General features: G+C 43.3%; 1 protein-coding gene across 2 annotated transcripts in view; it reads right to left on the reverse strand.

Moving 5' to 3' along the window:
* Nucleotides 1-23,199, reverse strand: part of LOC115145396 (myosin light chain kinase family member 4-like) — a 68,196-nt gene that overhangs the window by 16,849 nt on the left and 28,148 nt on the right. Inside the window, exon 1 of one of the 2 annotated variants that reach the window (XM_029686927.2) lies at nucleotides 3,001-4,218. The exons of the other annotated variant lie outside the window; for it this stretch is intronic. Coding sequence (XP_029542787.2) covers nucleotides 3,001-3,651 — 651 coding nt within the window. The 5' untranslated portion in view covers nucleotides 3,652-4,218. Of the gene's footprint in view, nucleotides 1-3,000; nucleotides 4,219-23,199 lie in introns of those variants that run through there. 2 annotated transcript variants of the gene reach the window in all.

The following is a 23,199-nucleotide window of genomic DNA, read 5'->3' on the forward strand; positions in this document are numbered from 1 at the left end:
CTCTGAGTACATGTCCTGGTAATCCATCTGGCCCTGCAGCCTTGTGTATGTTAACCTGTTTAAAAGGTCTAACTCACATCGGCAATGAGCGTGATCGCACAGTCACCCGGAACAGCTGGTGCTCTCATGCATGGTTCAGTGTTTCTTGCTTCAAAGCGAGCATGAAGGCATTTAGCTCGTCTGGTATGCTCACGTCACTGGGCAGCTTGTGTCTGGGTTTGCCTTTGTAATTCATGATAGTGAGCAAGCCCTGCCACATCTGACAAGAGTCAGAGCCGGTGTAGTAGGATTCAATCTTTGTCCTGTATTGATGCTTTGTCTACATGATGGTTTGTCGGAGCAGGATTTCTTAAAAGCTTCTGGATTAGTGCCCCGCCCCTTGAAAGCGGCAGCTCTAGCCTTTAACTCGGTGCTGATGTTACCTGTAATCCATGACTTCTGGTTGGGATATGTACGTACGGTCACTGTGGGGACAACGTCGTAGATGCACTTTTTAATGAAGCTGGTGACTGATGTGGTAAACTCCTCAATGCCATTGGATCAATCTTGGAACATAGTACTTCCGGTTTGAGTTTTTGCTTGGAAGCGGGAATGAAGAAGATAGACTTATGGTCAGATTTGCCAAATGGAGTGTGAGGGAGAGCTTTGTATGTGTTTCTATGTGGAGTAAAGGTGAGCTAGGGTTTTTTGCTTCTAGTTGCACAGGTGACATGTTGGTGGAAATGAAGTAAGACGGATTTCAGTTTTCCGTAATTAAGATCACCGGCCACTAGGAGCACCACATGAGCATTTTCTTGTTTGCTGATGGCCCTATACCACTCCTTGTATGCGGTTTTAGTGCCAGAATCAGTTTGGGCAGTGAATAAAAAATGGATGAAAACTCTTGGTAAATAGTATGGTCTACAGCTTAACATGAGGTTTTCTAACTCAGGCGAGCAGCACCTCGAGACTTCCTTAATATTAGAGATTGTGCACCAGCTAATGTTAACAAAGAGACACACACCTCCCCCCTTGAGATTACCCGACGCTGCCGTTCTGTCCTGCCGATGCATAGAAAAACCAGCTAGATGTACAGTATATTAAACATGTCCGTGTTCAGCCATGACTCTGAGAAACATAGGATATTACAGTTCTTCACGTCCAGTTGATAGTCTTGAATGAAGTGTGTTCTCCAGTCGGTGTGTTTGCCAATAGAACGGGAGGGTGGATGCGGTTTATGTACTCGCCGATGTAGTTTTGTCAGGGTGCCTTCACATCGACCTCTCTAACGCCGCCTTCTTCTCTTCCGAGTCTTGGGGATTAAGGCCTGGTCCCGGGTGATATATGTATGTCCTGGGCCTCTGATTCGTTGAAGTAGAAATCTTCATCCAAATCATAGCTATTCTGATGTCCAGACGCTCTTTTCGGTCATAGTAAACAGTGTCAGAAACATTATGCCCAAAAATAAAAAATCATGATCAATGCAAAAAAAAATACAAAATAGCAGAAATGTTCAGGAGCCCGTAAAACGGTTGCTATCAATTACAGGGGTCCCGACAAGAGCTACTGAATCAGCAGAAAGCAGGTATAAATGATACCGGACTCATGTGTGCACATCACGCACACAGACAGAGTACAGTATTGTTCAGTTCACACAAGCTTACAGACACACATGAGTAAATATGAAATTAGCCTGAATACATAAGCACAAAGAAAACAGACACACGGTTCAACATTGGTTAAACCTAAAATATGTTGGCTGCTTCTAAAGTGTTAATAAAATCAACACCAGTCATCTAAAAAACCCACCAGTTGCCTTTAGTTCTAGGTTGGGGCAATATTATCTCAGCCTTGAGAATAGGACTTCCATAAAAACCCACCAGTTGCCTTTAGTTCTAGGTTGGGGCAATATTATCTCAGCCTTGAGAATAGGACTTCCATAAAAACCCACTCCAGTTGCCTTTAGTTCTAGGTTGGGGCAATATTATCTCAGCCTTGAGAATAGGACTTCCATAAAAACCCACTCCAGTTGCCTTTAGTTCTAGGTTGGGGCAATATTATCTCAGCCTTGAGAATAGGACTTCCATAAAAACCCACTCCAGTTGCCTTTAGTTCTAGGTTGGGGCAATATTATCTCAGCCTTGAGAATAGGACTTCCATAAAAACCCACTCCAGTTGCCTTTAGTTCTAGGTTGGGGCAATATTATCTCAGCCTTGAGAATAGGACTTCCATAAAAACCACTCCAGTTGCCTTTAGTTCTAGGTTGAAGCCTTGAGAATAGTTAAAAACCCACGAGCACTCCAGTTGCCTTTAGTTCTAGGTTGGGGCAATATTATCTCAGCCTTGAGTATAGGACTTCCATACAACGGTTGAAGGATAGTTAAATGACTAAGCATGGTTGACATGCACAGTGTAATGCTGGATATGTGGAGATGCCTCCACGAAGCCAACTGTCCAACTGGTAGACTGATGAATCATGAGAAGTCATGTCACACATTCAGAGATTTATCCACGAACACAAGTATCCTCTATAAATGCTCAGTCTCTGACTTCTGGACTCCTTCACTGGACACTGAATTTAGCTCACATAAGGAACCCTAATATTAACTCTCAGAGACCAATCATTTTTTTCTCATTTCACAGACACTATAGTCCTCTCCAATGCTGTGTAGATGATATGACCAGGGTTGAATATGGACATTCAAAGTTTTGAGTGGAGATTCAAGCTAGCGAAGCCTCTAATGAAGATACAAAGAGGACCAGCAAATGGCGTGTGTCAGCCCTGATATTAAGTTACAGAACCCTGGCTTCAATATGCAATGGCGTGTGTCAGCCCTGATATTAAGATACAGAACCCTGGCTTCAATATGAAAATGGTCAGCACTCACGTGATTATGATTTACAATTGAAGCTTTTAATTCTCTTTCATTGCAACGTGTCTTTATAGACACTGGCATGCGTTTCAGCTAACGCCTTTCTCGGGGCGTGTGTGGTGTGTGTAGTGTCCCATACAAACTCACCTTCCTGGCTTGTTTGGCCTTAGCCCCCTTACAGCCTCCAGGCTTATTAAACAGTAGCTCAGCCAGCAGAGAGCTCTTCACCACCTCTCCGATGAAACCGATGACCTGATGCATTCCCTCCATCAGCCTCTCCACTCCCTCCAGCCTCTTCCCCTGCTGCTCCACTCGCTGGCTGGCCTCCTGCACCACCCCCTGGAGCACCCTACAGGCCACAGCCACCTCCTGGGCCTGACCCTCCACCTCCACCCCCTGGGTCTGGGTCTTACCCTGGGTCTGGCCCAGACCTCCAGCCGACCCCCAGGCCCCGGCCCGGAGAGATGCCACCTCCCTCCCCACGCCCCCCAGGTCCCGGGACAGGCCATCCAGCCGGGTGAGGACGGTCTCCTGGATGTTAAGCAGACGCTCCATCTGGCTGCTTAGAGAGTCCATGCGGCTTTCAGTCTCAACGCACCATGTAACAATGACCGGAGAAGAGGATGAGGAAGAGGGTGAGGAAGGTGTCTGGGGTTGTTTGTCAGGTCCAGTGGGTGAACGTATCAGCTTTGTCCCGGCCAGTTTCTGACCATGAAGAGGGTTGGGGTCGTACACCTTGGCAAGAGAGTTGACCAGACTGGAGCTCATGGTGGGTTCCGCAGCAGAGCGGTCAACCATGGTCAATGGCTGGTTAAACCGTAATGTAACCACCTGTGTTCTTCACGCACAGCAGCTACGGTAGGCCTTCCCTGCTCTTCTCAAACACAAGCAACTTCCATCCTTGGTTAAACAACAGTCAATTGTTGGTTGGTTGAAATGAAATGTAACCCTCCTCGCCCTGTACTTCCTCTAAATGGGAACTCAGGGTGATTGTTCCTTTTCCTTATCTTAAACCAACACCTCTTTCTGAGTCCAGTCCACTAATTACAAGATGATACTCTTTCACTCCTTCACTCAGCAGCTAGCTCGTCTCTTCCCTGCTCTCCTCAAACACAGAAAACTCCCTCTGTGGTTATAGTCCAACCAGAAAACCGTCAGATCGTCCAACCAATTGACTGTTTGACCACTGAACCCTCTTCACAATGGGAATAACGTCCAATATGTCCAGTTCCAGCTTGTTAATGAAGAACAATGAAATTAAAATAATTTCCCAAAGACATAAATACAGTCAGAGGAGACTGTGAAGAGAGACAGAGAACAGAGAGAGGTGCCAGTATGTCCTCTTTTCTACACAGCTCAACAGAGGTGGAGTTTTATGAATAGAATGGGGCAGAGAGGGTGTCCTCCGAAATACAGTGCAGCATCTGACGTCAGGACCTCACAGTGGTGAGTGGCTAGTGATGGGCACTAGAGGCTGGGGGTTGAGCACTGGTGGGTGTGGAGGGGGATGCATGGGATATCTGTGTGACATCTGAGATGCTTCAAAAGCTTCCAGTCAGATGTAACGGTCCGGAGAATGTTCTTTTGAAACACAAGCCACGTCTAAAAGACAAATCAGCCAACATCCAAAGACAAAAAAATAGAAATAAAAAGCCGCTGCAGTGAAGAGTGAAAAAAGCGAGGGACCATTTGAACCCCGTTGGTTTGAACACAGGAACTTGATTCTTGAATGGCTTGGTGTGTGTGTGTGTGTGTGTGTGTGTGTGTGTGTGTGTGTGTGTGTGTGTGTGTGTGTGTGTGTGTGTGTGTGTGTGTGTGTGTGTGTGTGTGTGTGTGTGTGTGTGTGTGTGTGTGTGTGTGTGTGTGTGTGTGGAATGCATGTGACAGGTGGGAGTGCATGCAAGGCCACTAAGACTCTATTAACTCTTCTGAACCTGTGTTACAAACACAACACATCGGGAGTATTTCTGAACCTCTCCAAATGCCAACCGGTCATTTCCAGGGTCAAATATTTCCTGGAGAGCCTGCCTTCCACTGCAAGTCTCGAGGCCTAATTCACGTTGACATTAAAAGTTCTCAATTAGCGACTACGATGAGACGGATAGTATAATTGCTGAGTGAATAAAAAAAAATGAATAAGAGACAAGAGGGGTTAAGTCAACTTCTTTACTTAAAGTGATAGTTCACCCAAATTACAAAATGACATATTGGTTTCCTCAGTTTGTAAACAGTCTATGGACAAGGTATGACAGTAATCAATGCTTTGGTTTAGTTTTCCTGGCATTGTTTCCACATGCTAACGTTTGAGCATTCGTGGCACAAATCCCACTGTAAGTCAAGGGATGGGTATTAGCATTTTTCGCGTATCACATTCACATGATCTAAAAGTGACTTTGTTAAGCTTCACTGTCAATTTGAGATACTTTTTGGATGATTTAGACATGTGCGAAAAATGTCATATCGGTCTGGTGACTACAATCGGATTTGTGCCACAAATGCTAAAATGTTAGCATGTGGTAAAAGTGCCAGGGAAACTAAACCAGGGTTACTCATCAACTAAACCAGAAACAAGGTTGCTCATCAAGACCAAGTCAATACACAATGGTTATTTTAATCCAGATCATCTGTATTCTGCACACCATCCTGTAACACTATACACCATCAACTCTCCCCTCCGTCAGCCCACGGTAATAGACTGACTTCACAACATAGGAGGAGGGACTGGGAGCATACCTCAGCCTGAACACAAGGCTACAATAATAGCCTCAGATGAAGAGGAATAGAATTAAGCTGCGCTAGCTAGTCGTGCTAAAATAAAGGTATCTGTTACATTGCATAAAAGGTTCAGACTACACCGTATGAAATAGCTTAGCATAGCCACTTGCTACATAATTAGAATTCAGTTTCGGGTCACATATAGAAGATAGTGTAGCATAGCTTAGCCACTAGCTACAATACATGAATAGCCATTGTAGATTACTTATCAGGTTGATGACTTGTCTAGAATGTGAAGGTAGAGAAGGAGAGACATCCGTAAGAGTGGACAAATGATCAGAATATTAACAAACACACCCCACACACACAAGCCTAACATGTTCTGTACACTAGCCTCCTCAACCCACAGCCCGTCTCTCAAGCCTGACCGTATGTGTCACTGGCTTGTTTATCTTTGTCACTAGTATGTACCGGTATGTCCTTTCATGGTCACTGGACTGTGTCAGTGACGTCCAGATATGACACGTTCTTCATTCTGAATGACCTCAGAATCTGATTTAGTTGAGAGATTGTTTCCATGCAGAGGTAGCTAGTGATGTCAGCTTTGTGAGCTGCTCGCTGACCGACGGGCTACACACTAAATTGGCCACTCATGCGGACACACACACATTAACACACAAACATAAACACACAACGACCTGGTTCCCAGGATTATATTATGTAACTTTGCTTATGCCTTCAAGACAACTTTTTCGGAAAAGAAGTACCCGTATGCCGGGTATTCTGGGTAAACGGTGCCCTCTGACCCTGTGGTATGAGCAGTGGAACTGACTTCTCCTCCTAGCCGACACACGCATGCACACATGCGCATACACACACAGACCAAAGCCACACTGAGAAGGCCAGGGTGTTAAAAGAATAATAACTCCAGCCATCCTCAGTTACCCCTGGTGAAACTTGAGATACTTAAAAACCAAAACTCATAACAGGATATTATTTAGAAACGTACTGCACATACCTAATTTTACAAACTACCGCCAAGCTCAAAGGACAGTCCAATGCAAGTCAGCATACTCTATCCTGGTTCTCACCTGTAATTAAATCTTAAGTGTCAATCAAACAGTAGCTAATTAGCTGGATTAGTCAAGAACCATCACTCATCTTTCGCTCCAACTGGAGTCAGAGAGGGTTACGCAGAATTAGAAATCAGATTATATTTTAATGGAGTTACTCCTGTCCTTCCTTCCCCGACCACTAGAGATCAGGAGAGACACACAAACTCTCCAGGATGCTACAGAACTGGCCAGTCACGCAGACTGAATCATTTAAGTACATGGTAATCCATTGGTGTCCCTGGAAATGTTGTTAACTAATCATACATCAGAGGGTTATAGTTGGCTCTGTAGTCAAGTGGTTGAATAAGAATAGACTACAAACATGCCACTGGGTACAGACGTCAACATCTAGTTTTGATTTACATTTGGTTGAATTTAAATGTGAAATTAACAAAAAATTGGTTAAACCTAAAATATGTTGGCTGCTTCTAAAGTGTTAATAAAATCAACACCAGTCATCTAAAAAACCCACCAGTTGCCTTTAGAACATGACTTAAAAAAATGTCACCATGTCATTGGATTTAGGTTAAAAAAAACAGGGTAAAAAAAAAACGATCGAATAAATGCCCTTGCATTAATGACTTTTTGAAATTCCAATCAGTTTTCCACATTGATTCAATGTCATCACGTTGAATTTTTAGGTCGAAATAACGTTGAAACAACATTAATTCAACCAGTTTTTCCCCCAGTGGGATCGCTTGTCCATGTTCACTGATGTCTTCTTGTATATCCCTGTCCTCTCTGAATTCTCTCTGTCTCTATCTATCGATCTGTCTCTTTCAAATCTAGTCATCTATCCGTCTTTAAAAGCCCAACGTGCTGACAGCCCATAAAGTGGGACTGCAGTAGAATAGCTCTTTAACTACCTACTGTAATCGTGTGTCAGTCAAAAGCTCAATTCAACCGTTTTCTCTCCTCCCTCTCTCTCTGTACTTCCTCCTCCCATCATCCCTCCTCTTTGTCCAGTGCTACATGGGTGATGTAAGAAATAGACACTCTTCTGCCCCTTTGACACTCACCTTCCCTCCCTCGAAACCCTCAAAATGTCTCCCTAGCTTCTACTCCTCCCACAATCTCGCTCTCCTTCACACTCACTCAACATGTCTCCCTAGCTTCTACTCCTCCCACAATCTCGCTCTCCTTCACACTCACTCAACATGTCTCCCTAGCTTCTACTCCTCCCACAATCTCACTCTCCTTCACACTCACTCAACATGTCTCCCTAGCTTCTACTCCTCCCACAATCTCGCTCTCCTTCAAACTCACTCGGTATGTTTGCCCATCCTCCATCCCTCCCTTCCCATCTAATCTCGCTATCATTGGCCTTAGGGAGACATGGGATGCGGCTGGGCTGGTCACATGACTCCGGGTTGTTGGGGAGACACACACACACACATACACAAACACACACACACACACACACACACACACACAGACGACATACATAGTAAGCGATAGAGGCACCTGTTTCTATGTGTGTGTGTGTATACGATTTCTTGTATGTGCATCTGCACAGGGTGCATCTGTTTGTGCTCTGAGTTCTGACTATGTGTCAAGCAGCAAGCCAAGTAGGTGCCAGGCTGATCTGCGCTAGTAATGAGTTACACAAACGTCCCATTACCAGACACCAGAGACACACTGGCGTAACACAGTTACTCTGGACCCCCGCAAGGTTGGAGTTCGAGTCCTCCACCCCTCTCCCCCCTCCACAAGGTGTAGACTACCAATCACTGTCTATGGTGCTGAAATTGGTTGGAGTTCGAGCCCTCCACCCCTCTCCCCCCTCCACAAAGTGTAGACTACCAATCACTGTCTATGGTGCTGTGAAATGTCTATGCGGGGGCATATCTATTGAATTCATAATATGGTTTCTTTAGTGCCCGGGCAAGTACAGCTTTTCTTTAGCTAATGGATAAATGTTGATTAACAGGCCTATTTGGTGGTCATATTCTTATGTTAAGCCTAACATTTCACAAAACTACAGTGGCTTGCGAAAGTATTCACCCCCCTTGGCATTTTGTCTTTGTTGCCTTACGACCCGGAATTAAGACTTGGTTAAAACCAGTGAAGATCAACACAGTAAGACCGCCCTCACACAGTGTAGGAACATTTTGTCTGGCTAATAGCCTACGCAAATGAGATGCATTATTCAAGGTAAATTAAATCAAATTAAATCTATCTTGAGAGACTCCCCTGAAGTCCTCAGGAGACTAGATCCAGGTTGCGACCCTCACTGTTTTCTATACTGAATATTGCCAAGCCAGACAGTCTTTCCCGAGACATTGTGCTACACACTATTTAAACTTAGTCTTGAATAATGCAGGCCAAGATATACCAGAGATAAGGAACTGTTTAAAGCCTAAAGAATCAAACACTTCCTCGCGCATATGGAAATGTACAAGTTTTATGAATTACTTTTTGCGCAGGTGTCCAGTACACCAGTACACACAGAGAGAGAGAGAGAGAGAGAGAGAGAGAGAGAGACAGAGAGAGAAGAAGCAAGCGAGAGAAGAAGCGAGTGAGAGAGAGAGAGAAGAAGCACGCGAGAGAGAGAGAGAGAGAGAGAGAGAGAGAGAGAGAGAGAGAGAGAGAGAGAAGAAGTGAAAGAGCGAGTGCGTGAGAGAATCGTGTCGTTTTGGGGTCCCCATTTTTTTCACAGGACCTTGCAAATACACATGTTCTATGGGCTTAATAGTAAAGACATGTCATTTAACTGTATATTTTTTTATACCTTTTAATTTAACCAATCATGATGTTTCATCATATTGTCAAACAAAATCAATTCAAAAAGTAGGCTACGTGAGCGTAACACCTGAAAAGGTGCTGAGATTCGTCCCGGGATGACAAGTGCAGCAACGTCGATATAATTTTCTTTTAACATGACACAGAGGTGGGGTGTAAACATTTTATTAATGTTTACCACTGTAGCAGTACACAACTTAAACAAATAGGAGAATGGTTTAATTAGCATTATTTAGAGATCCAATGTTTGACCCCCGTAATTCACACTGGCTGTAGATGAAAACGGACTCTTCATAGAGAGAGTAGAAAAGAGAGAGGCAGACAGAGATCTTCGCATCTTCTGGGTACAGCGATAGAAGTCAAGCTTGTCCTTTAACTAACGTATCTGTGGTCACGCTGTATTACCGGACAGACTAATGACATAGACCTCACAGGACCACATGATGACATATTAAGCTGTGTTCTTTCGCCACTGACACATACCAACCACATACCCACTCAGTTCTCTGACATACACAGACACGCTCTCTTTCTTTTAACCCTTCAGCTCCTGTCTCTATACTGTAGCTGTTGGCCACCCTTGACAACCCAAATTGGATATCTCTTTCTTAGAATTCAGCCATCTTTTTGTTGATCACACTACCCATGACTGTGTCCTTCTTCCTTCCTCGCTCTCATTCATTTCTGAGTAAGCTAAATCTGTCCACCCAATGGGGAGCCAGACCCACCCAATCAGATTGAGCAAAACAATTCAATAAATGTACATCTAATTTATGATTTTTGGGGTATTTCCTGATTCTACCTGGATTATGTTGGAGAGGCTTCCATTAAAAGAACACCCTCTGTGTTCAGTTAGACAGGTAACTCTTTATCCACAATATAGCAGGGGGTGTAAAGCCATAACACCCTCTGTGTTCAGTTAGACAGGTAGCGCTTTATCTGCAATATAGCAGGGGGTGTAAAGCCATAACACCCTCTGTGTTCAGTTAGACAGGTAACTCTTTATCCACATTATAACAGGGGGTGTAAAGCCATAACACCCTCTGTGTTCTGTTAGACAGGTAACTCTTTATCCACATTATAACAGGGGGTGTAAAGCCATAACACCCTCTGTGTTCAGTTAGACAGGTAGCGCTTTATCTGCAATATAGCAGGGGGTGTAAAGCCATAACACCCTCTGTGTTCAGTTATCCACATTATAACAGGGGGTGTACAGGTAACTCTTTATCCACATTATAACAGGGGGTGTAAAGCCATAACACCCTCTGTGTTCTGTTAGACAGGTAACTCTTTATCCACATTATAACAGGGGGTGTAAAGCCATAACACCCTCTGTGTTCTGTTAGACAGGTAACTCTTTATCCACATTATAGCAGGGGGTGTAAAGCGGTAACACATGTTTTTCCAGCAGCAGACTATGATCGATAATGTCAAAAGCCTGAAGTCTCACAAAACAGCCCCCCACAATCTTTTAATCATCAATTTCTCTCATCCAATCATCAGTCATTTTGTGTAAGTGCTGTGCTTGTTGAATGACCTTCACTATAAGCGTGCTGAAAGACTGTTGTCAATTTTTTTACTGTAAAATAGCATTGTATCTGGTCAAACAGAGTTGGTTACTGGCTGATTGGTTGGCTCTCCTATTCTTAGGTAGCGGAATTACTTTTGCTTCCTTCCAGGCCTGAGCACACACGCTTTCTAGTAGTAAGATAATGGCAAATAGGAGTGGCAATATGGTCCGCTGTTATCAACAGTAATTCTCCATCCAAGTTGTCAGACCCCGCGAGTCTGAGTCAGGCTTATAACTGGGAGCATGTAAACAGTGTGCAGCAACACACTTACTACCTCTGAATTGGACACCATGTCTTTGTCGTGGTTTTGATCCTCACCAGATCTGTAGCTGCACCATAGAAGCAGAACCTTTTTCTCAGATCTCTCTGAGAGAAAGCTGTGTGTAACTAAATGCAGCCACGGCCACCCTCAGGTCACATGGACATAGTTCAGATGAGAGATGGCCAGGTCTTCTTTCCAAGGCCTGTGACATGATCAATCAAACATATCACAGTCTACCGAGGACGTTGTCTCGCCTGGCAGTTTGGGCATAGTTGTCTTTCCAACATGGTCTCAGAGCATTTTGTATTATTCTGTACGTAAATCTGAGAAACTCCATTTAGTATGATATGTTATATTTCGTATGGTATGTACAGTGGGGCAAAAAAGTATTTAGTCAGCCACCAATTGTGCAAGTTCTCCCATTTAAAAAGATGAGAGAGGCCTGTAATTTTTATCATAGGTAGTACACTTCAATTATGACAGACAAAACCAGAAAATCACATTGTAGGATTTTTTATTAATTTTATTTGCAAATTATGGTGCAAAATAAGTATTTGGTCAATAACAATATCTCAATACTTTGTTACATACCCTTTGTTGGCAATGACAGAGGTCAAACGTTTTCTGTAAGTCTTCACAAGGTTTTCACACACTGTTGCTGGTATTTTGGCCCATTCCTCCATGCCAATCTCCTCTAGAGCAGTGATGTTTTGGGGCTGTTGCTGGACAACACAGACTTTCAACTCCCTCCAAATATTTTCTATGGGATTGAGATCTGGAGACTGGCTAGGCCACTCCAGGACCTAGAAATGCTTCTTACGAAGCCACTCCGTTGCCCAGGCGGTGTGTTTGGGATCATTGTCATGCTGAAAGACCCAGCCACGTTTCATCTTCAATGCCCTTGTTGATGGAAGGAGGTTTTCACTCAAAATCTCACGATACATGGCCCCATTCATTCTTTTCTTTACACGGATCAGTCGTCCTGGTCCCTTTGTTGAAAAACAGCCCCAAAGCATGATGTTTCCACCCCCATGCTTCACAGTAGGTATGGTGTTCTTTGGATGCAACTCAGCATTCTTTGTCCTCCAAACACGACGAATTGAGTTTTTACCAAAAAGTTATATTTTGGTTTCATCTGACATTCAGCCAATCTTCTTCTGGATCATCCAAATGCTCTCTAGCAAACTTCAGATGGGCCTGGACATGTACTGGCTTAAGCAGGGGGACACGTCTGGCACTGCAGGATTTGAGTCCCTGGCGGCATAGTGTGTTACTGATGGTAGGCTTTGTTACTTAGGTCCCAGCTCTCTGCAGGTCATTCACTAGGTCCCCCGTGTAGTTCTGGGATTTTTGTTCACCGTTCTTGTGATCATTTTCACCCCACGGGTTGAGATCTTGCGTGGAGCCCCAGATCGAGGGAGATAATCAATCGTCTTGTAAGTCTTCCATTTCCTAATAATTGCTCCCACAGTTGATTTCTTCAAACCAAGCTGCTTACCTATTGCAGATTCAGTCTTCCCAGCCTGGTGCAGGTCTACAATTTTCTTTCTGGTGTCCTTTGACAGCTCTTTGGTCTTGGCCATAGTGGAGTTTGGAGTGTGACTGTTTGAGGTTGTGGACAGGTGTATTTTTATACTGATAACAAGTTCAAACAGGTGCCATTAATACAGGTGGAGGACAGAGGAGCCTCTTAAAGAAGAAGTTACAGGTCTGTGAGAGCCAGAAATCTTGCTTGTTTGTAGGTGACCAAATACTTATTTTCCACCGTAATTTGCAAATAAATTCATTAAAAATCCTACAATGTGATTTTTCTGGATTTTTTTTCTAATTTTGTCTGTCATAGTTGAAGTGTACCTATGATGAAAAAATTACAGGCCTCTCTCATCTTTTGAAGTGGGAGAACTTGCACAATTGGTGGCTGACTAAATACTTTTTTGCCCCACTGTATTACTTGTAGATGTCCATTACCTATTTCGTATGATATGTTACGAATTCAAATTCATATTATACACTAAATTACCAAAAGTATGTGAACACCTGCTCGTCAAACATCTCATTCCAAAATCACGGGCATTAATATGGAGTTGGTCCCCCCTTTGCTGCTATACCAGCCTCCAATCTTCTGGGAAGAATTTTCACTAAATGTTGGGACATTGCTGAGGGAACTTGCTTCCATTCAGCCACAAGATAATTAGTGAAGTTGGGCACTGATGAGGGGGCGATTAGGCTTGGCTTGCTGTCTGCATTCCAATTAATTCAAAAGGTGTTTGATGGGGTTGAGGTCAGGGCTCTGTGCAGGCCAGTCAAGTTCTTCCACACAGATCTCGACAAGCCATTTCTGTGTGGAGCTCGCTTTGTGCCCGGGGCATTGTCATGCTGAAACAGGAAAGGGCCTTCCCCAAACTGTTACCACAAAGTTAGAAGCACAGAATCATCTAGAATGTCATTGTACATCCATTTTATATGCCAACCCAAACACCCTCTTTTCATTTTTGCCTTATATAAACATCTGCCTTATGTAACCATACCAAATGTAACATATCATACTAAATGCAGTATCTCGGATTTACATACAGAATAATATCAAATGCTCTGAGACCAGGTTGGTCTTTCCTAGCCATTAGGGCCTAGAATTGTATAAACTGATCCTGCAAAACCAGAGAGCTCCCAATCCAGCATGGATTTTAAAGCATGCTCAATTGAGAATCTTCATTGAATGTAATTTTTTTGTCCAGGACTAGGCTTATTCTGTGTGTACAGGAAACCGGTTCTAAGTCTCTTTCACGTAACGACTTAGACTACAAACTATCACTGTCTTTACACATGTCAAGCCATTTGAGTATGCATTTCAAAGTCACTATGGATTAACATGTCTGTTAAGGTGATAATGTGTCATCTTTCAAGACATCACTTCCTCCTACAGGCCAACTGGTACTCTCACTTTCTGTCTCTCTATCCTCTACCATCTTTGAATTATGACAGGATGATGAAGAACATGAAAACTGCCTGTGTAGAACTTGCTTCACTAACAAAAATGTCCAATTCTGATGGGTCAAAAGGTGAACAGAAACTCACCTCCGCAAAAAGATTCTACCAGTCACACCTGCACTACCTGAGCACAAAGCCCCACCCTTTTTACTCTATCATCCTAAACTATACCATTTTATTTTTGCAGCAACAATAGTGGATGCATAAACCAGTCAGCACAGTTCACTTTGGCTCAGCTCAGTAGTATGAATGAACCCATTAAGACAGCAAACTAGTAGTACCTGTATGTCTGGGGAGGGTGTTCCCCTCTTCCTCTTGTAGGTGAATAAATTCCAGATCCGTTGCCATAGGAACGATGCCACTAGACACATGCTGCCTACTATCCAAATATCCTTATCCCTCAGAAAGTTCTCCATGGTAACTGCTGCTCTTCCTCTTCCTCCTGCTCCACTTTATAGTCTCAGCTCAGGGCTGGATTATTTCAATCTGTCGCTCTCTGGTCGACGGCGGCGACGATCGGGTCTCGTGGGGCGATCGGCAGCAGGTTGGGGCTGTTGACATGGAAACCACAGCGGGCGCCAGCAGTTACGAAATAGTGAGGCCTATCTTTGTCGCTCTCTGACTGATCTGATCGCACTGTCATTCAGACACTCCCCCCCACTCAGAACGACAGGCACGTCTCTGTCCAGTCACGCTGTGCCAACCCACCCCCCATTGACCATGTTACCCTGACCCCCGACCCTCCACCCCGCCTGCCAAGGGACCTAAAAGGAGAGAACATGCTGTCTCAGAGACGAGAGGGGGACAGGTGTGTGTGTGTGCTCCGTTGGCTCTATCCCAAATGGCACCCTATTCCCTGTAGAGTGCATTACTTTTGACCAGAGCACTTTGGGACGCATCTCATGCCTGGTATCCTTTAACTTTGTCCACAGCACTTCATGCCTGGTATCCTTTAACTTTATCCACAGCACTTCATGCCTGGTATCCTTTAACTTTGTCCACAGCACTTCATGCCTGAAGAGTATATTCTCCATACTCTCTTGCCTACATCCACAAGGCACTAACTATTTCTGTTGTTGTGGAGTCGCTTGCTCCTCAGCTCTATATCTTTCTCTCCCTTCCTCTCTCTCTCTCGCACACACACACACACACACACACACACACACACACACACACACACACACACACACACACACACACACACACACACACACACACACACACACACGTGTGTTGGCAAGGTGCTAAATACATATGTTGGGCACCTCTCTCTCTCTCACTGACGCACGCTCAGACAACACATACAGTGCCTTCAGAATGTATTCATACACCTTGACGTATTCCACATTTTGTTGCGTCAGTCCCGGAATTAAAAATGGATTAAATATACTGTAATCCAAAGAACATAAATAAGACAGCACTCCTCAGCGTGCAATGTCACAACATTTCAATTGAAGTTCATTTACCGGAGTGCTATAGTTTCTGCTCTGACCTGCACTGTCAACTGTGGGACCTTATACAGATATGCGTGTTTCTTTCTAAATCATGTCCAATCAACTGAATTGGTCACAGGTGGTCTCTAATCAAGTTGTAGCAACATCTCAAGGATGATCAAAGGAAATTGGATGCACCTGAGCTCAATTTGGAGTGTCACGGCAAAGGGGTGCCAGAATGATTGTCTATCGCACAATATCAAGGGGGGGAAGACTTGTGTAAATAAAATAATAAACAATTCCGAACTGCATTGTTGGTTAAGGGCTTGTAATTAAGCATTTCACAGAAAGGTCTACACCTGTTGTATTTGGCGATTATGTCAAATGTGATATTTCTGTATTTAATTTTCAATCATTTTGCAAAAATGTCTAAAAACATGTTTTCACTTTGTCATTGTGGGGTATGAATTCAGGCTGTGAGACTACAAACTGTGGAATTAGTGAAGGTGTATCGATACTTTCTGAAGACACTGTAAAACGGTAGGCAAAGCGATGACTTTGGGGACAGCATATTGAGACAGGTCCACTGTCACTGATATCGCCACCCTATCTGGACTGGGGTCTCTGGCACCTATCTGTCTGGCCAGAGGGGTTGATTTACGGTCAACCGTGCGACGCCACCTCTACACACTGTGAACCAAATCCCAGCGATGGTCGAAACCTGGTCTCCTGGACCTTTAACAGGCAACAGCAGGTGGGAGAGCATAGAGCAGGTGTTCTCCCCACATGACACCCTATTTCCTATATGGTGCACTATTCCCTATGGGTCCTGGTCAAAAGTAGTGCAGTATATAGGGAATAAGGTTCCATTTAGGACCAGGGGTTAGAGAGCAATACCTCTTAGATGTGGAAAATAATCTGACCTCAGTAAGGAACAGGGGCCTCATTTGTCAAAGGTACGTGTGCACAACAACAAAAAATACTCTAAACCTAGCATGTGCCTGTTTTCCCACAAAGGTTGGTATTTATAAATGTTGAACTTGCACATATGCACAACTTCTAGTGGTTGACCAATTGCATTACAAGCATATTTGGGGGGAAATGGAGGTGTTTGATGCATGGGAACCATTTATCCACTGCTCATTCAATAGCCAGCTTGAAAGTAAATAGACTGCTACAGAGGACACTGTCATTTATCTCATAATAATATTACTGTAGAGCCGTGGGAGTAGTTTTGGGGGTGGAGGGGGCTTTGACTTCATTCATTCATTTCTTTTTTTTAATCCAAAATGCTATTTGGAGAACAGCAAAAAAAACGAAAAAAATGACCCCAGACATCAATTATTGACTGCAATATTAGGTTCAAAGGTTCAAAGGTCTGCAGCATGGCGTGTAAAATGTACTATACTCAACCTCATCATACATCGGCTCCATTGACTCATTTACTTGTGGAACAGGCATGCAGTGCAACATGAAATAGATGAATAAAACACGCTATCAAGGCCGACCTCAAACACCAACCTCAATGTGAAAGTAACCAGAGCATAAAACAACCGACTGATTGCAAACGGTGCCAGATAAATCCTACACATTACAATAAAAGGCCTACAATCGACAAGGACAAATAAAGACAAACAAATCTGACCAAGGAATTAAGAAAATCACGAAATACAGCTGTTTTCAGGTCTCTCCAAAGTCCAGGCTTTGGCTGGGCAGCTCAAGGACATTCAGAGACTTGTTCTGAAGCCACTCCTGCGTTGTCATGGCTGTGTGCTTAGGGTCATTATCATGTTGGAAGGTGAACCTACGCCCCAGTCTGAGGTCCTGAGCGCTCTGGAGCAGTTTTTCATCAAGGATCTCTCTGTACTTTGCTCCGTTCATCTTTCCCTCGATCCTGATTAGCCTCCCATTGCCTACCACTGAAACACATCCCCACAGCATGATGCTGCCACCACCATGCCTCACCGCAGGGATGGTGCCAGGTTTCCTCCAGACGTGATGCTTGGCATTCAGGCCAAAGAGTTCAATCTTGGTTTCATCAGACGAGCAAATCTTGTTTCTCATGGTCTGAAAGTCTTTTGGTGCCTTTTGGCAAACTCCAAGTGGGCTGTAATGTGCCTTTTTACTGAGGAGTGACTTCTGTCTATCCACTCTACCATGCTGCAGAGATGGGGGTCTGAATATTTTCTGAATGCTCTGTATCTCCCCTGACGTGGGCCTGTTTTCAATACCAACTCCTTTTGTCGTACAGTACTCCATGTAAGGCCTCCAGACCTTTTGAGAGTTACACAGTGTCCCTCTTGTAATAAATCAAATCTAGTGAAACATGACTTTTCTGCCATCCATTGTGACATTGTGGGAGGATAACCAACCATCTAATTAATGGCAAAGCATTTCTCAGCTGCGATAAGTGCAAGGTTACATAGTCTCTTCTGTCAGTCTCCAGTATCAACATTTCCAAGCAAACAAAAACAGGGAGAATCTGTACACATGCTGAGATGAAAGAACATGCTCTTTACCCAGAATGCACTTTGCCCTTTATTCAGCCAGCCTTCACGTGAACATAACATATGCAAATATGTCCCCTTTACCCAGAATTCAGCCAGCCTTCACGTGAACATAACATATGCAAATATGTCCCCTTTACCCAGAATTCAGCCAGCCTTCACGTGAACATAACATATGCAAATATGTCCCCTTTACCCAGAATTCAGCCAGCCTTCACGTGAACATAACATATGCAAATATGTCCCCTTTACCCAGAATTCAGCCAGCCTTCACGTGAACATAACATATGCAAATATGTCCCCTTTACCCAGAATTCAGCCAGCCTTCACGTGAACATAACATATGTCCCCTTTACCCAGAATTCAGCCAGCCTTCACGTGAACATAACATATGCAAATATGTCCCCTTTACCCAGAATTCAGCCAGCCTTCACGTGAACATAACATATGTCCCCTTTACCCAGAATTCAGCCAGCCTTCACGTGAACATAACATATGCAAACATGTCCCCTTTACCCAGAATTCAGCCAGCCTTCACGTGAACATAACATATGCAAACATGTCCCCTTTACCCAGAATTCAGCCAGCCTTCACGTGAACATAACATATGCAAACATGTCCCCTTTACCCAGAATTCAGCCAGCCTTCACGTGAACATAACATATGCAAATATGTCCCCTTTACCCAGAATTCAGCCAGCCTTCACGTGAACATAACATATGTCCCCTTTACCCAGAATTCAGCCAGCCTTCACGTGAACATAACATATGCAAATATGTCCCCTTTACCCAGAATTCAGCCAGCCTTCACGTGAACATAACATATGTCCCCTTTACCCAGAATTCAGCCAGCCTTCACGTGAACATAACATATGCAAACATGTCCCCTTTACCCAGAATTCAGCCAGCCTTCACGTGAACATAACATATGCAAACATGTCCCCTTTACCCAGAATTCAGCCAGCCTTCACGTGAACATAACATATGCAAACATGTCCCCTTTACCCAGAATTCAGCCAGCCTTCACGTGAACATAACATATGCAAATATGTCCCCTTTACCCAGAATTCAGCCAGCCTTCACGTGAACATAACATATGCAAACATGTCCCCTTTAGCGTTTTACACCTCCAGCAGAATGACATTTCTGAGTGCGTGATATTCAGTATAACGGGCCTATAGTATGTTCTATAGATGGTCTTAAACTGCAGTCATTTATGTCTGAGATGATATGAACATGACCGGGCATTCAAACACATCTGTATCCGTTCATCATCATCAATTGTGTCTCCCAGGTCTTCCTCACATTTTTGGTTCACATATTTTGTGTCATCAGGAAGAGCCTTGATACATGTCAGACTGCCTTAAAATAGTTTCAATCTTATATCCAGTGTTTTCTGCACAGAGAGACAAAACTGTGTCACAAAACTGCACGTTTAAAAGTGGCCTTTTATTGTCCCCTGCACAAGGTGCACTTGTTTAATGATAATGCATTTCTTGATATGCCACATCAGCCGGGTGGATGGATTATATTGGCAAAGGAGAAATGCTCAATAACAGGGATGTAAACAAATGTGTGCACAAAATGTGAGATAGATAAGTGTTTTGTGCACATGATACATTTCTGGGATGTTTTATTTCAGCTCATGAAACATGGGACGTGTGAAGTACTTAAGTAAAATACTTTAAAGTACTACTTAAGTTGTTTTTGGGGATATCTATACTTTACTTTACTACTTACATTTTTGACAACTTTTGCTTTTACTCCACTACATTCCTAAAGAAAATAATTTACTTTTTATTCCATATGTTTTCCCTGACACCAAAAAGTACTTGTTACATTTCAAATGCTCAGGCAGGACAGTAATATGGTCCAATTGTCACACCCTGACCATAGTAAGCTGTTTATTCTCTATGCTGGTTGGGATAGTGACTAGGGTGGGTCATCTAGGTTTTTTGTATGTCTATGTTGGCCTGACATGGTTCCCAATCAGAGACAGCTGTTTATCGTTGTCTCTGATTGGGGATCATATTTAGGTAGCCTTCTTCCATCAATGTATTTGTGGGCTCTTGTCTACGGATAGTTGTCTGTGTGCACCAGTAGCGTGCTGGTTCGCTTGTGCTGGTTCGGTTGTGCTGAGTTTCGATTTATTAAAAATATGTGGAACTCTACTCACGCTGCGCATTGGTCTACTCCTTTCAACGAACGTGACACCAATTCATGCACCTATCAATATAACGCGTTGTCATCCCTAGTGCCTCTGTTCTGGCGGACTCACTAAATACAAATACTGTGTTTGTAAATAATGCCTGAGTGTTGGAGTGTGCCCCTGGCTGACCATAAATGTAAAAGATTGTGCTGTCTGGTTTGTTTAGAATAAGGAATTTTATGTATAGTATTTACCTTAACTTTACTTTTACTCAAGTATGACAATTGAGTAAAAAAAAAAGCAAATAATGCAAGCAGAGCAGAATTAAGCCGAGACCCACTAAAATCCAGGAAAGGGAGTTAAATTCTACAATTTAATAGAATACAGACCTGGCTCTCGAGAAGACAGGCTATGTGCACACTGCCCACAAAATGAGGTAGAAACTGAGCTACACTTCCTAACCTCGTTCCAAATGTATGACCATATTAGAGACACATATTTCCCTCAGATTACTCAGACCCACAAAGAATTCCAAAACCAATCCAAATTTGATAAAATCCTATATCTATTTGGTGAAATACCACAGTATGCCATCACAGCAGTGAGATTTGTGACCTGCTGCCACAAGAAAAGGGCAACCAGTGAATAACAAACACCATTGTAAATACAACCTATATTTATGCTTATTTATTTTTCCTTTTGTACATCGTTACAACACTGTATATAGACATATGACATTTGAAATGTCTTTATTCTTTTGGAGCTTTAGTAAATGTAATGTTAACAGTTTAATCTTTTATTGTTTATTTCACTTTTGTTTAACATTTATTTCACTTGCTTTGGCAATGTAAACATATGTTTCCCATGCCAATAAAGCCCCTTAAATTTAAATAGAGAGAGAGAGAGAGAGAGCAGTCTGATTTAAATAGCCAGGAATCTTGAGTTACACTTACATGCAGCCCAGAGTCTAATTGGAACCTTTCCCTGGGCTCTCATTGGCTGTTGCTTGGGCAAACAGTGGTATAAATAGAAAATGAAAGCAGAGCACAGTTCATTTGCTGCTCAGCCTGCAAAAGAGAACCCACTTCTGCTGTGGTGCACAAACAGCTATTTTGTAAGGAGATTTTACTTGAAATGATATGGATAATTTTGCCTACTTTAGTTGTATGCACTGACAAAAATACATCGCTGTGATGAGACCACTTCGTTTGGATATCTGACCTCTTTAAACCCACACTTATATGGACACATGTAAAAAAATATATATATATATATATATATATATATATATAATCAACACAGATACAGTATAGCGGAAACACAATTATGGCATGTTCAGTAGCAGCTCATTACTGTGGTTTTCTGGTTAACTATTGTGAAATATTTTACTCCATCCCTAGACACCACCTTGCGGCTCTAAGTAATTATATGCTGGATTCAGTGCCGTCCTCACCATAGTTCCACTGTAGCGTGTGAGAGGGGCTCTCAATGCAGATTCACAGAGCCATAGCCTCCACTAGTGTTAGAAGTGAGATATTACATCAGCCCACGTGTGCTGTGTTGCATGTTCGGCCTGTTCCACATAGCGAACGTGCATGTAAACTTGTGAGATCGGGCAGCTTGCGAGGCTAGAATAGATCCTGCTATGTCCCAAATTGGTCCACATTCACAACTTTTGACCAGGACCAATCGGGTGCCATTTGGGATGCAAATCCTGCCTGGACTAGAGGAGCTGCTTATTTAAAGCAGCTGGGATCCTACGTCAAACAAGCTGGTGATACTGAAGGTTGTGTAAAACGTAGCTCTTCAAACAACTAATAAAGGAGAGACTCTAGGAGCTCAGATGCAAAAATGTTATGTCCAACGTTTCGACAGACAAGATGTCTTCATCGGGGTAAATGTAGCTGCCATTTTTCACCAACAGAGGGCGGTACAACACCACAGTAAGAAAGCACCTGTGCCTTTACAGTACAGAATACATAGAGAAATAAATGCACATCAGTGGAGGCTGCTGAGGGGAGGACAGCTCAAAATAATGGCTGGAACGGTGTTTGTATCAGTATCAAACCATGTCTTTGATATATTTGATACCATTCCACCTATTCAGCTCCAGCTATACCACAAGCCCGTCCTCCCCAACTAAGGTGCCACCAACTTCCTGTGATGCACACATACACAGAAAAACACACACACACAAAGAAACACATACATAACCACAGGCTAAAAAAAAGCTCTGAATAGGTGAGTGAACACACGGTTTAATGCTTGTCCTCAACAGGGCCACTTTTAGGGCCACTTTTAGGTTGTAATGGTGGTGAGGGTGTAAAGATAGGGGTAATAGTCCCAGTGGTTTTGGCAGAAATACTTTGATTGGCCGTAGGGCCAGACAGATTACCAGGACGTGTACTCCGAACATGCGCTGACCAACTGGCAACTGTCTTCATTGACATTTTCAACCTGTCCCTTACTGAGTCTGTAAAACCAACATGTTTTAAGCAGACCAACATGGTCCCTGTGCCCAAGAACACTAAGATAACCTGCCTAAATTACTACTGACCTGTAGCACTTATGTCTGTAGCCATAAAGTGCTTTGAAAGGCTGGTAATGGCTCACATCATCACCATTATCCCAGAAACCCTAGACCCACTCCAATTTGCATACAACAGAACCACAGATGATGCAATCTGTATTGCACTCCTCACTGCCGATTCCAACCTGGACAAAGGAACACTTATGTGAGAATGCTGTTATTAATTGACTACACTCAGCGTTCAACACCATAGTGTCCTCAAAGCTCATCACTAAGCTAAGGACCCTGGGACTAAACACCTCCTTCTGCAACTGGATCCTGGACTTCCTGAAGGG

The sequence above is a fragment of the Oncorhynchus nerka genome, linkage group LG17 (genome assembly GCF_034236695.1).
Source record: "Oncorhynchus nerka isolate Pitt River linkage group LG17, Oner_Uvic_2.0, whole genome shotgun sequence".
NCBI classification, from domain to species: Eukaryota; Metazoa; Chordata; class Actinopteri; order Salmoniformes; family Salmonidae; genus Oncorhynchus; species Oncorhynchus nerka.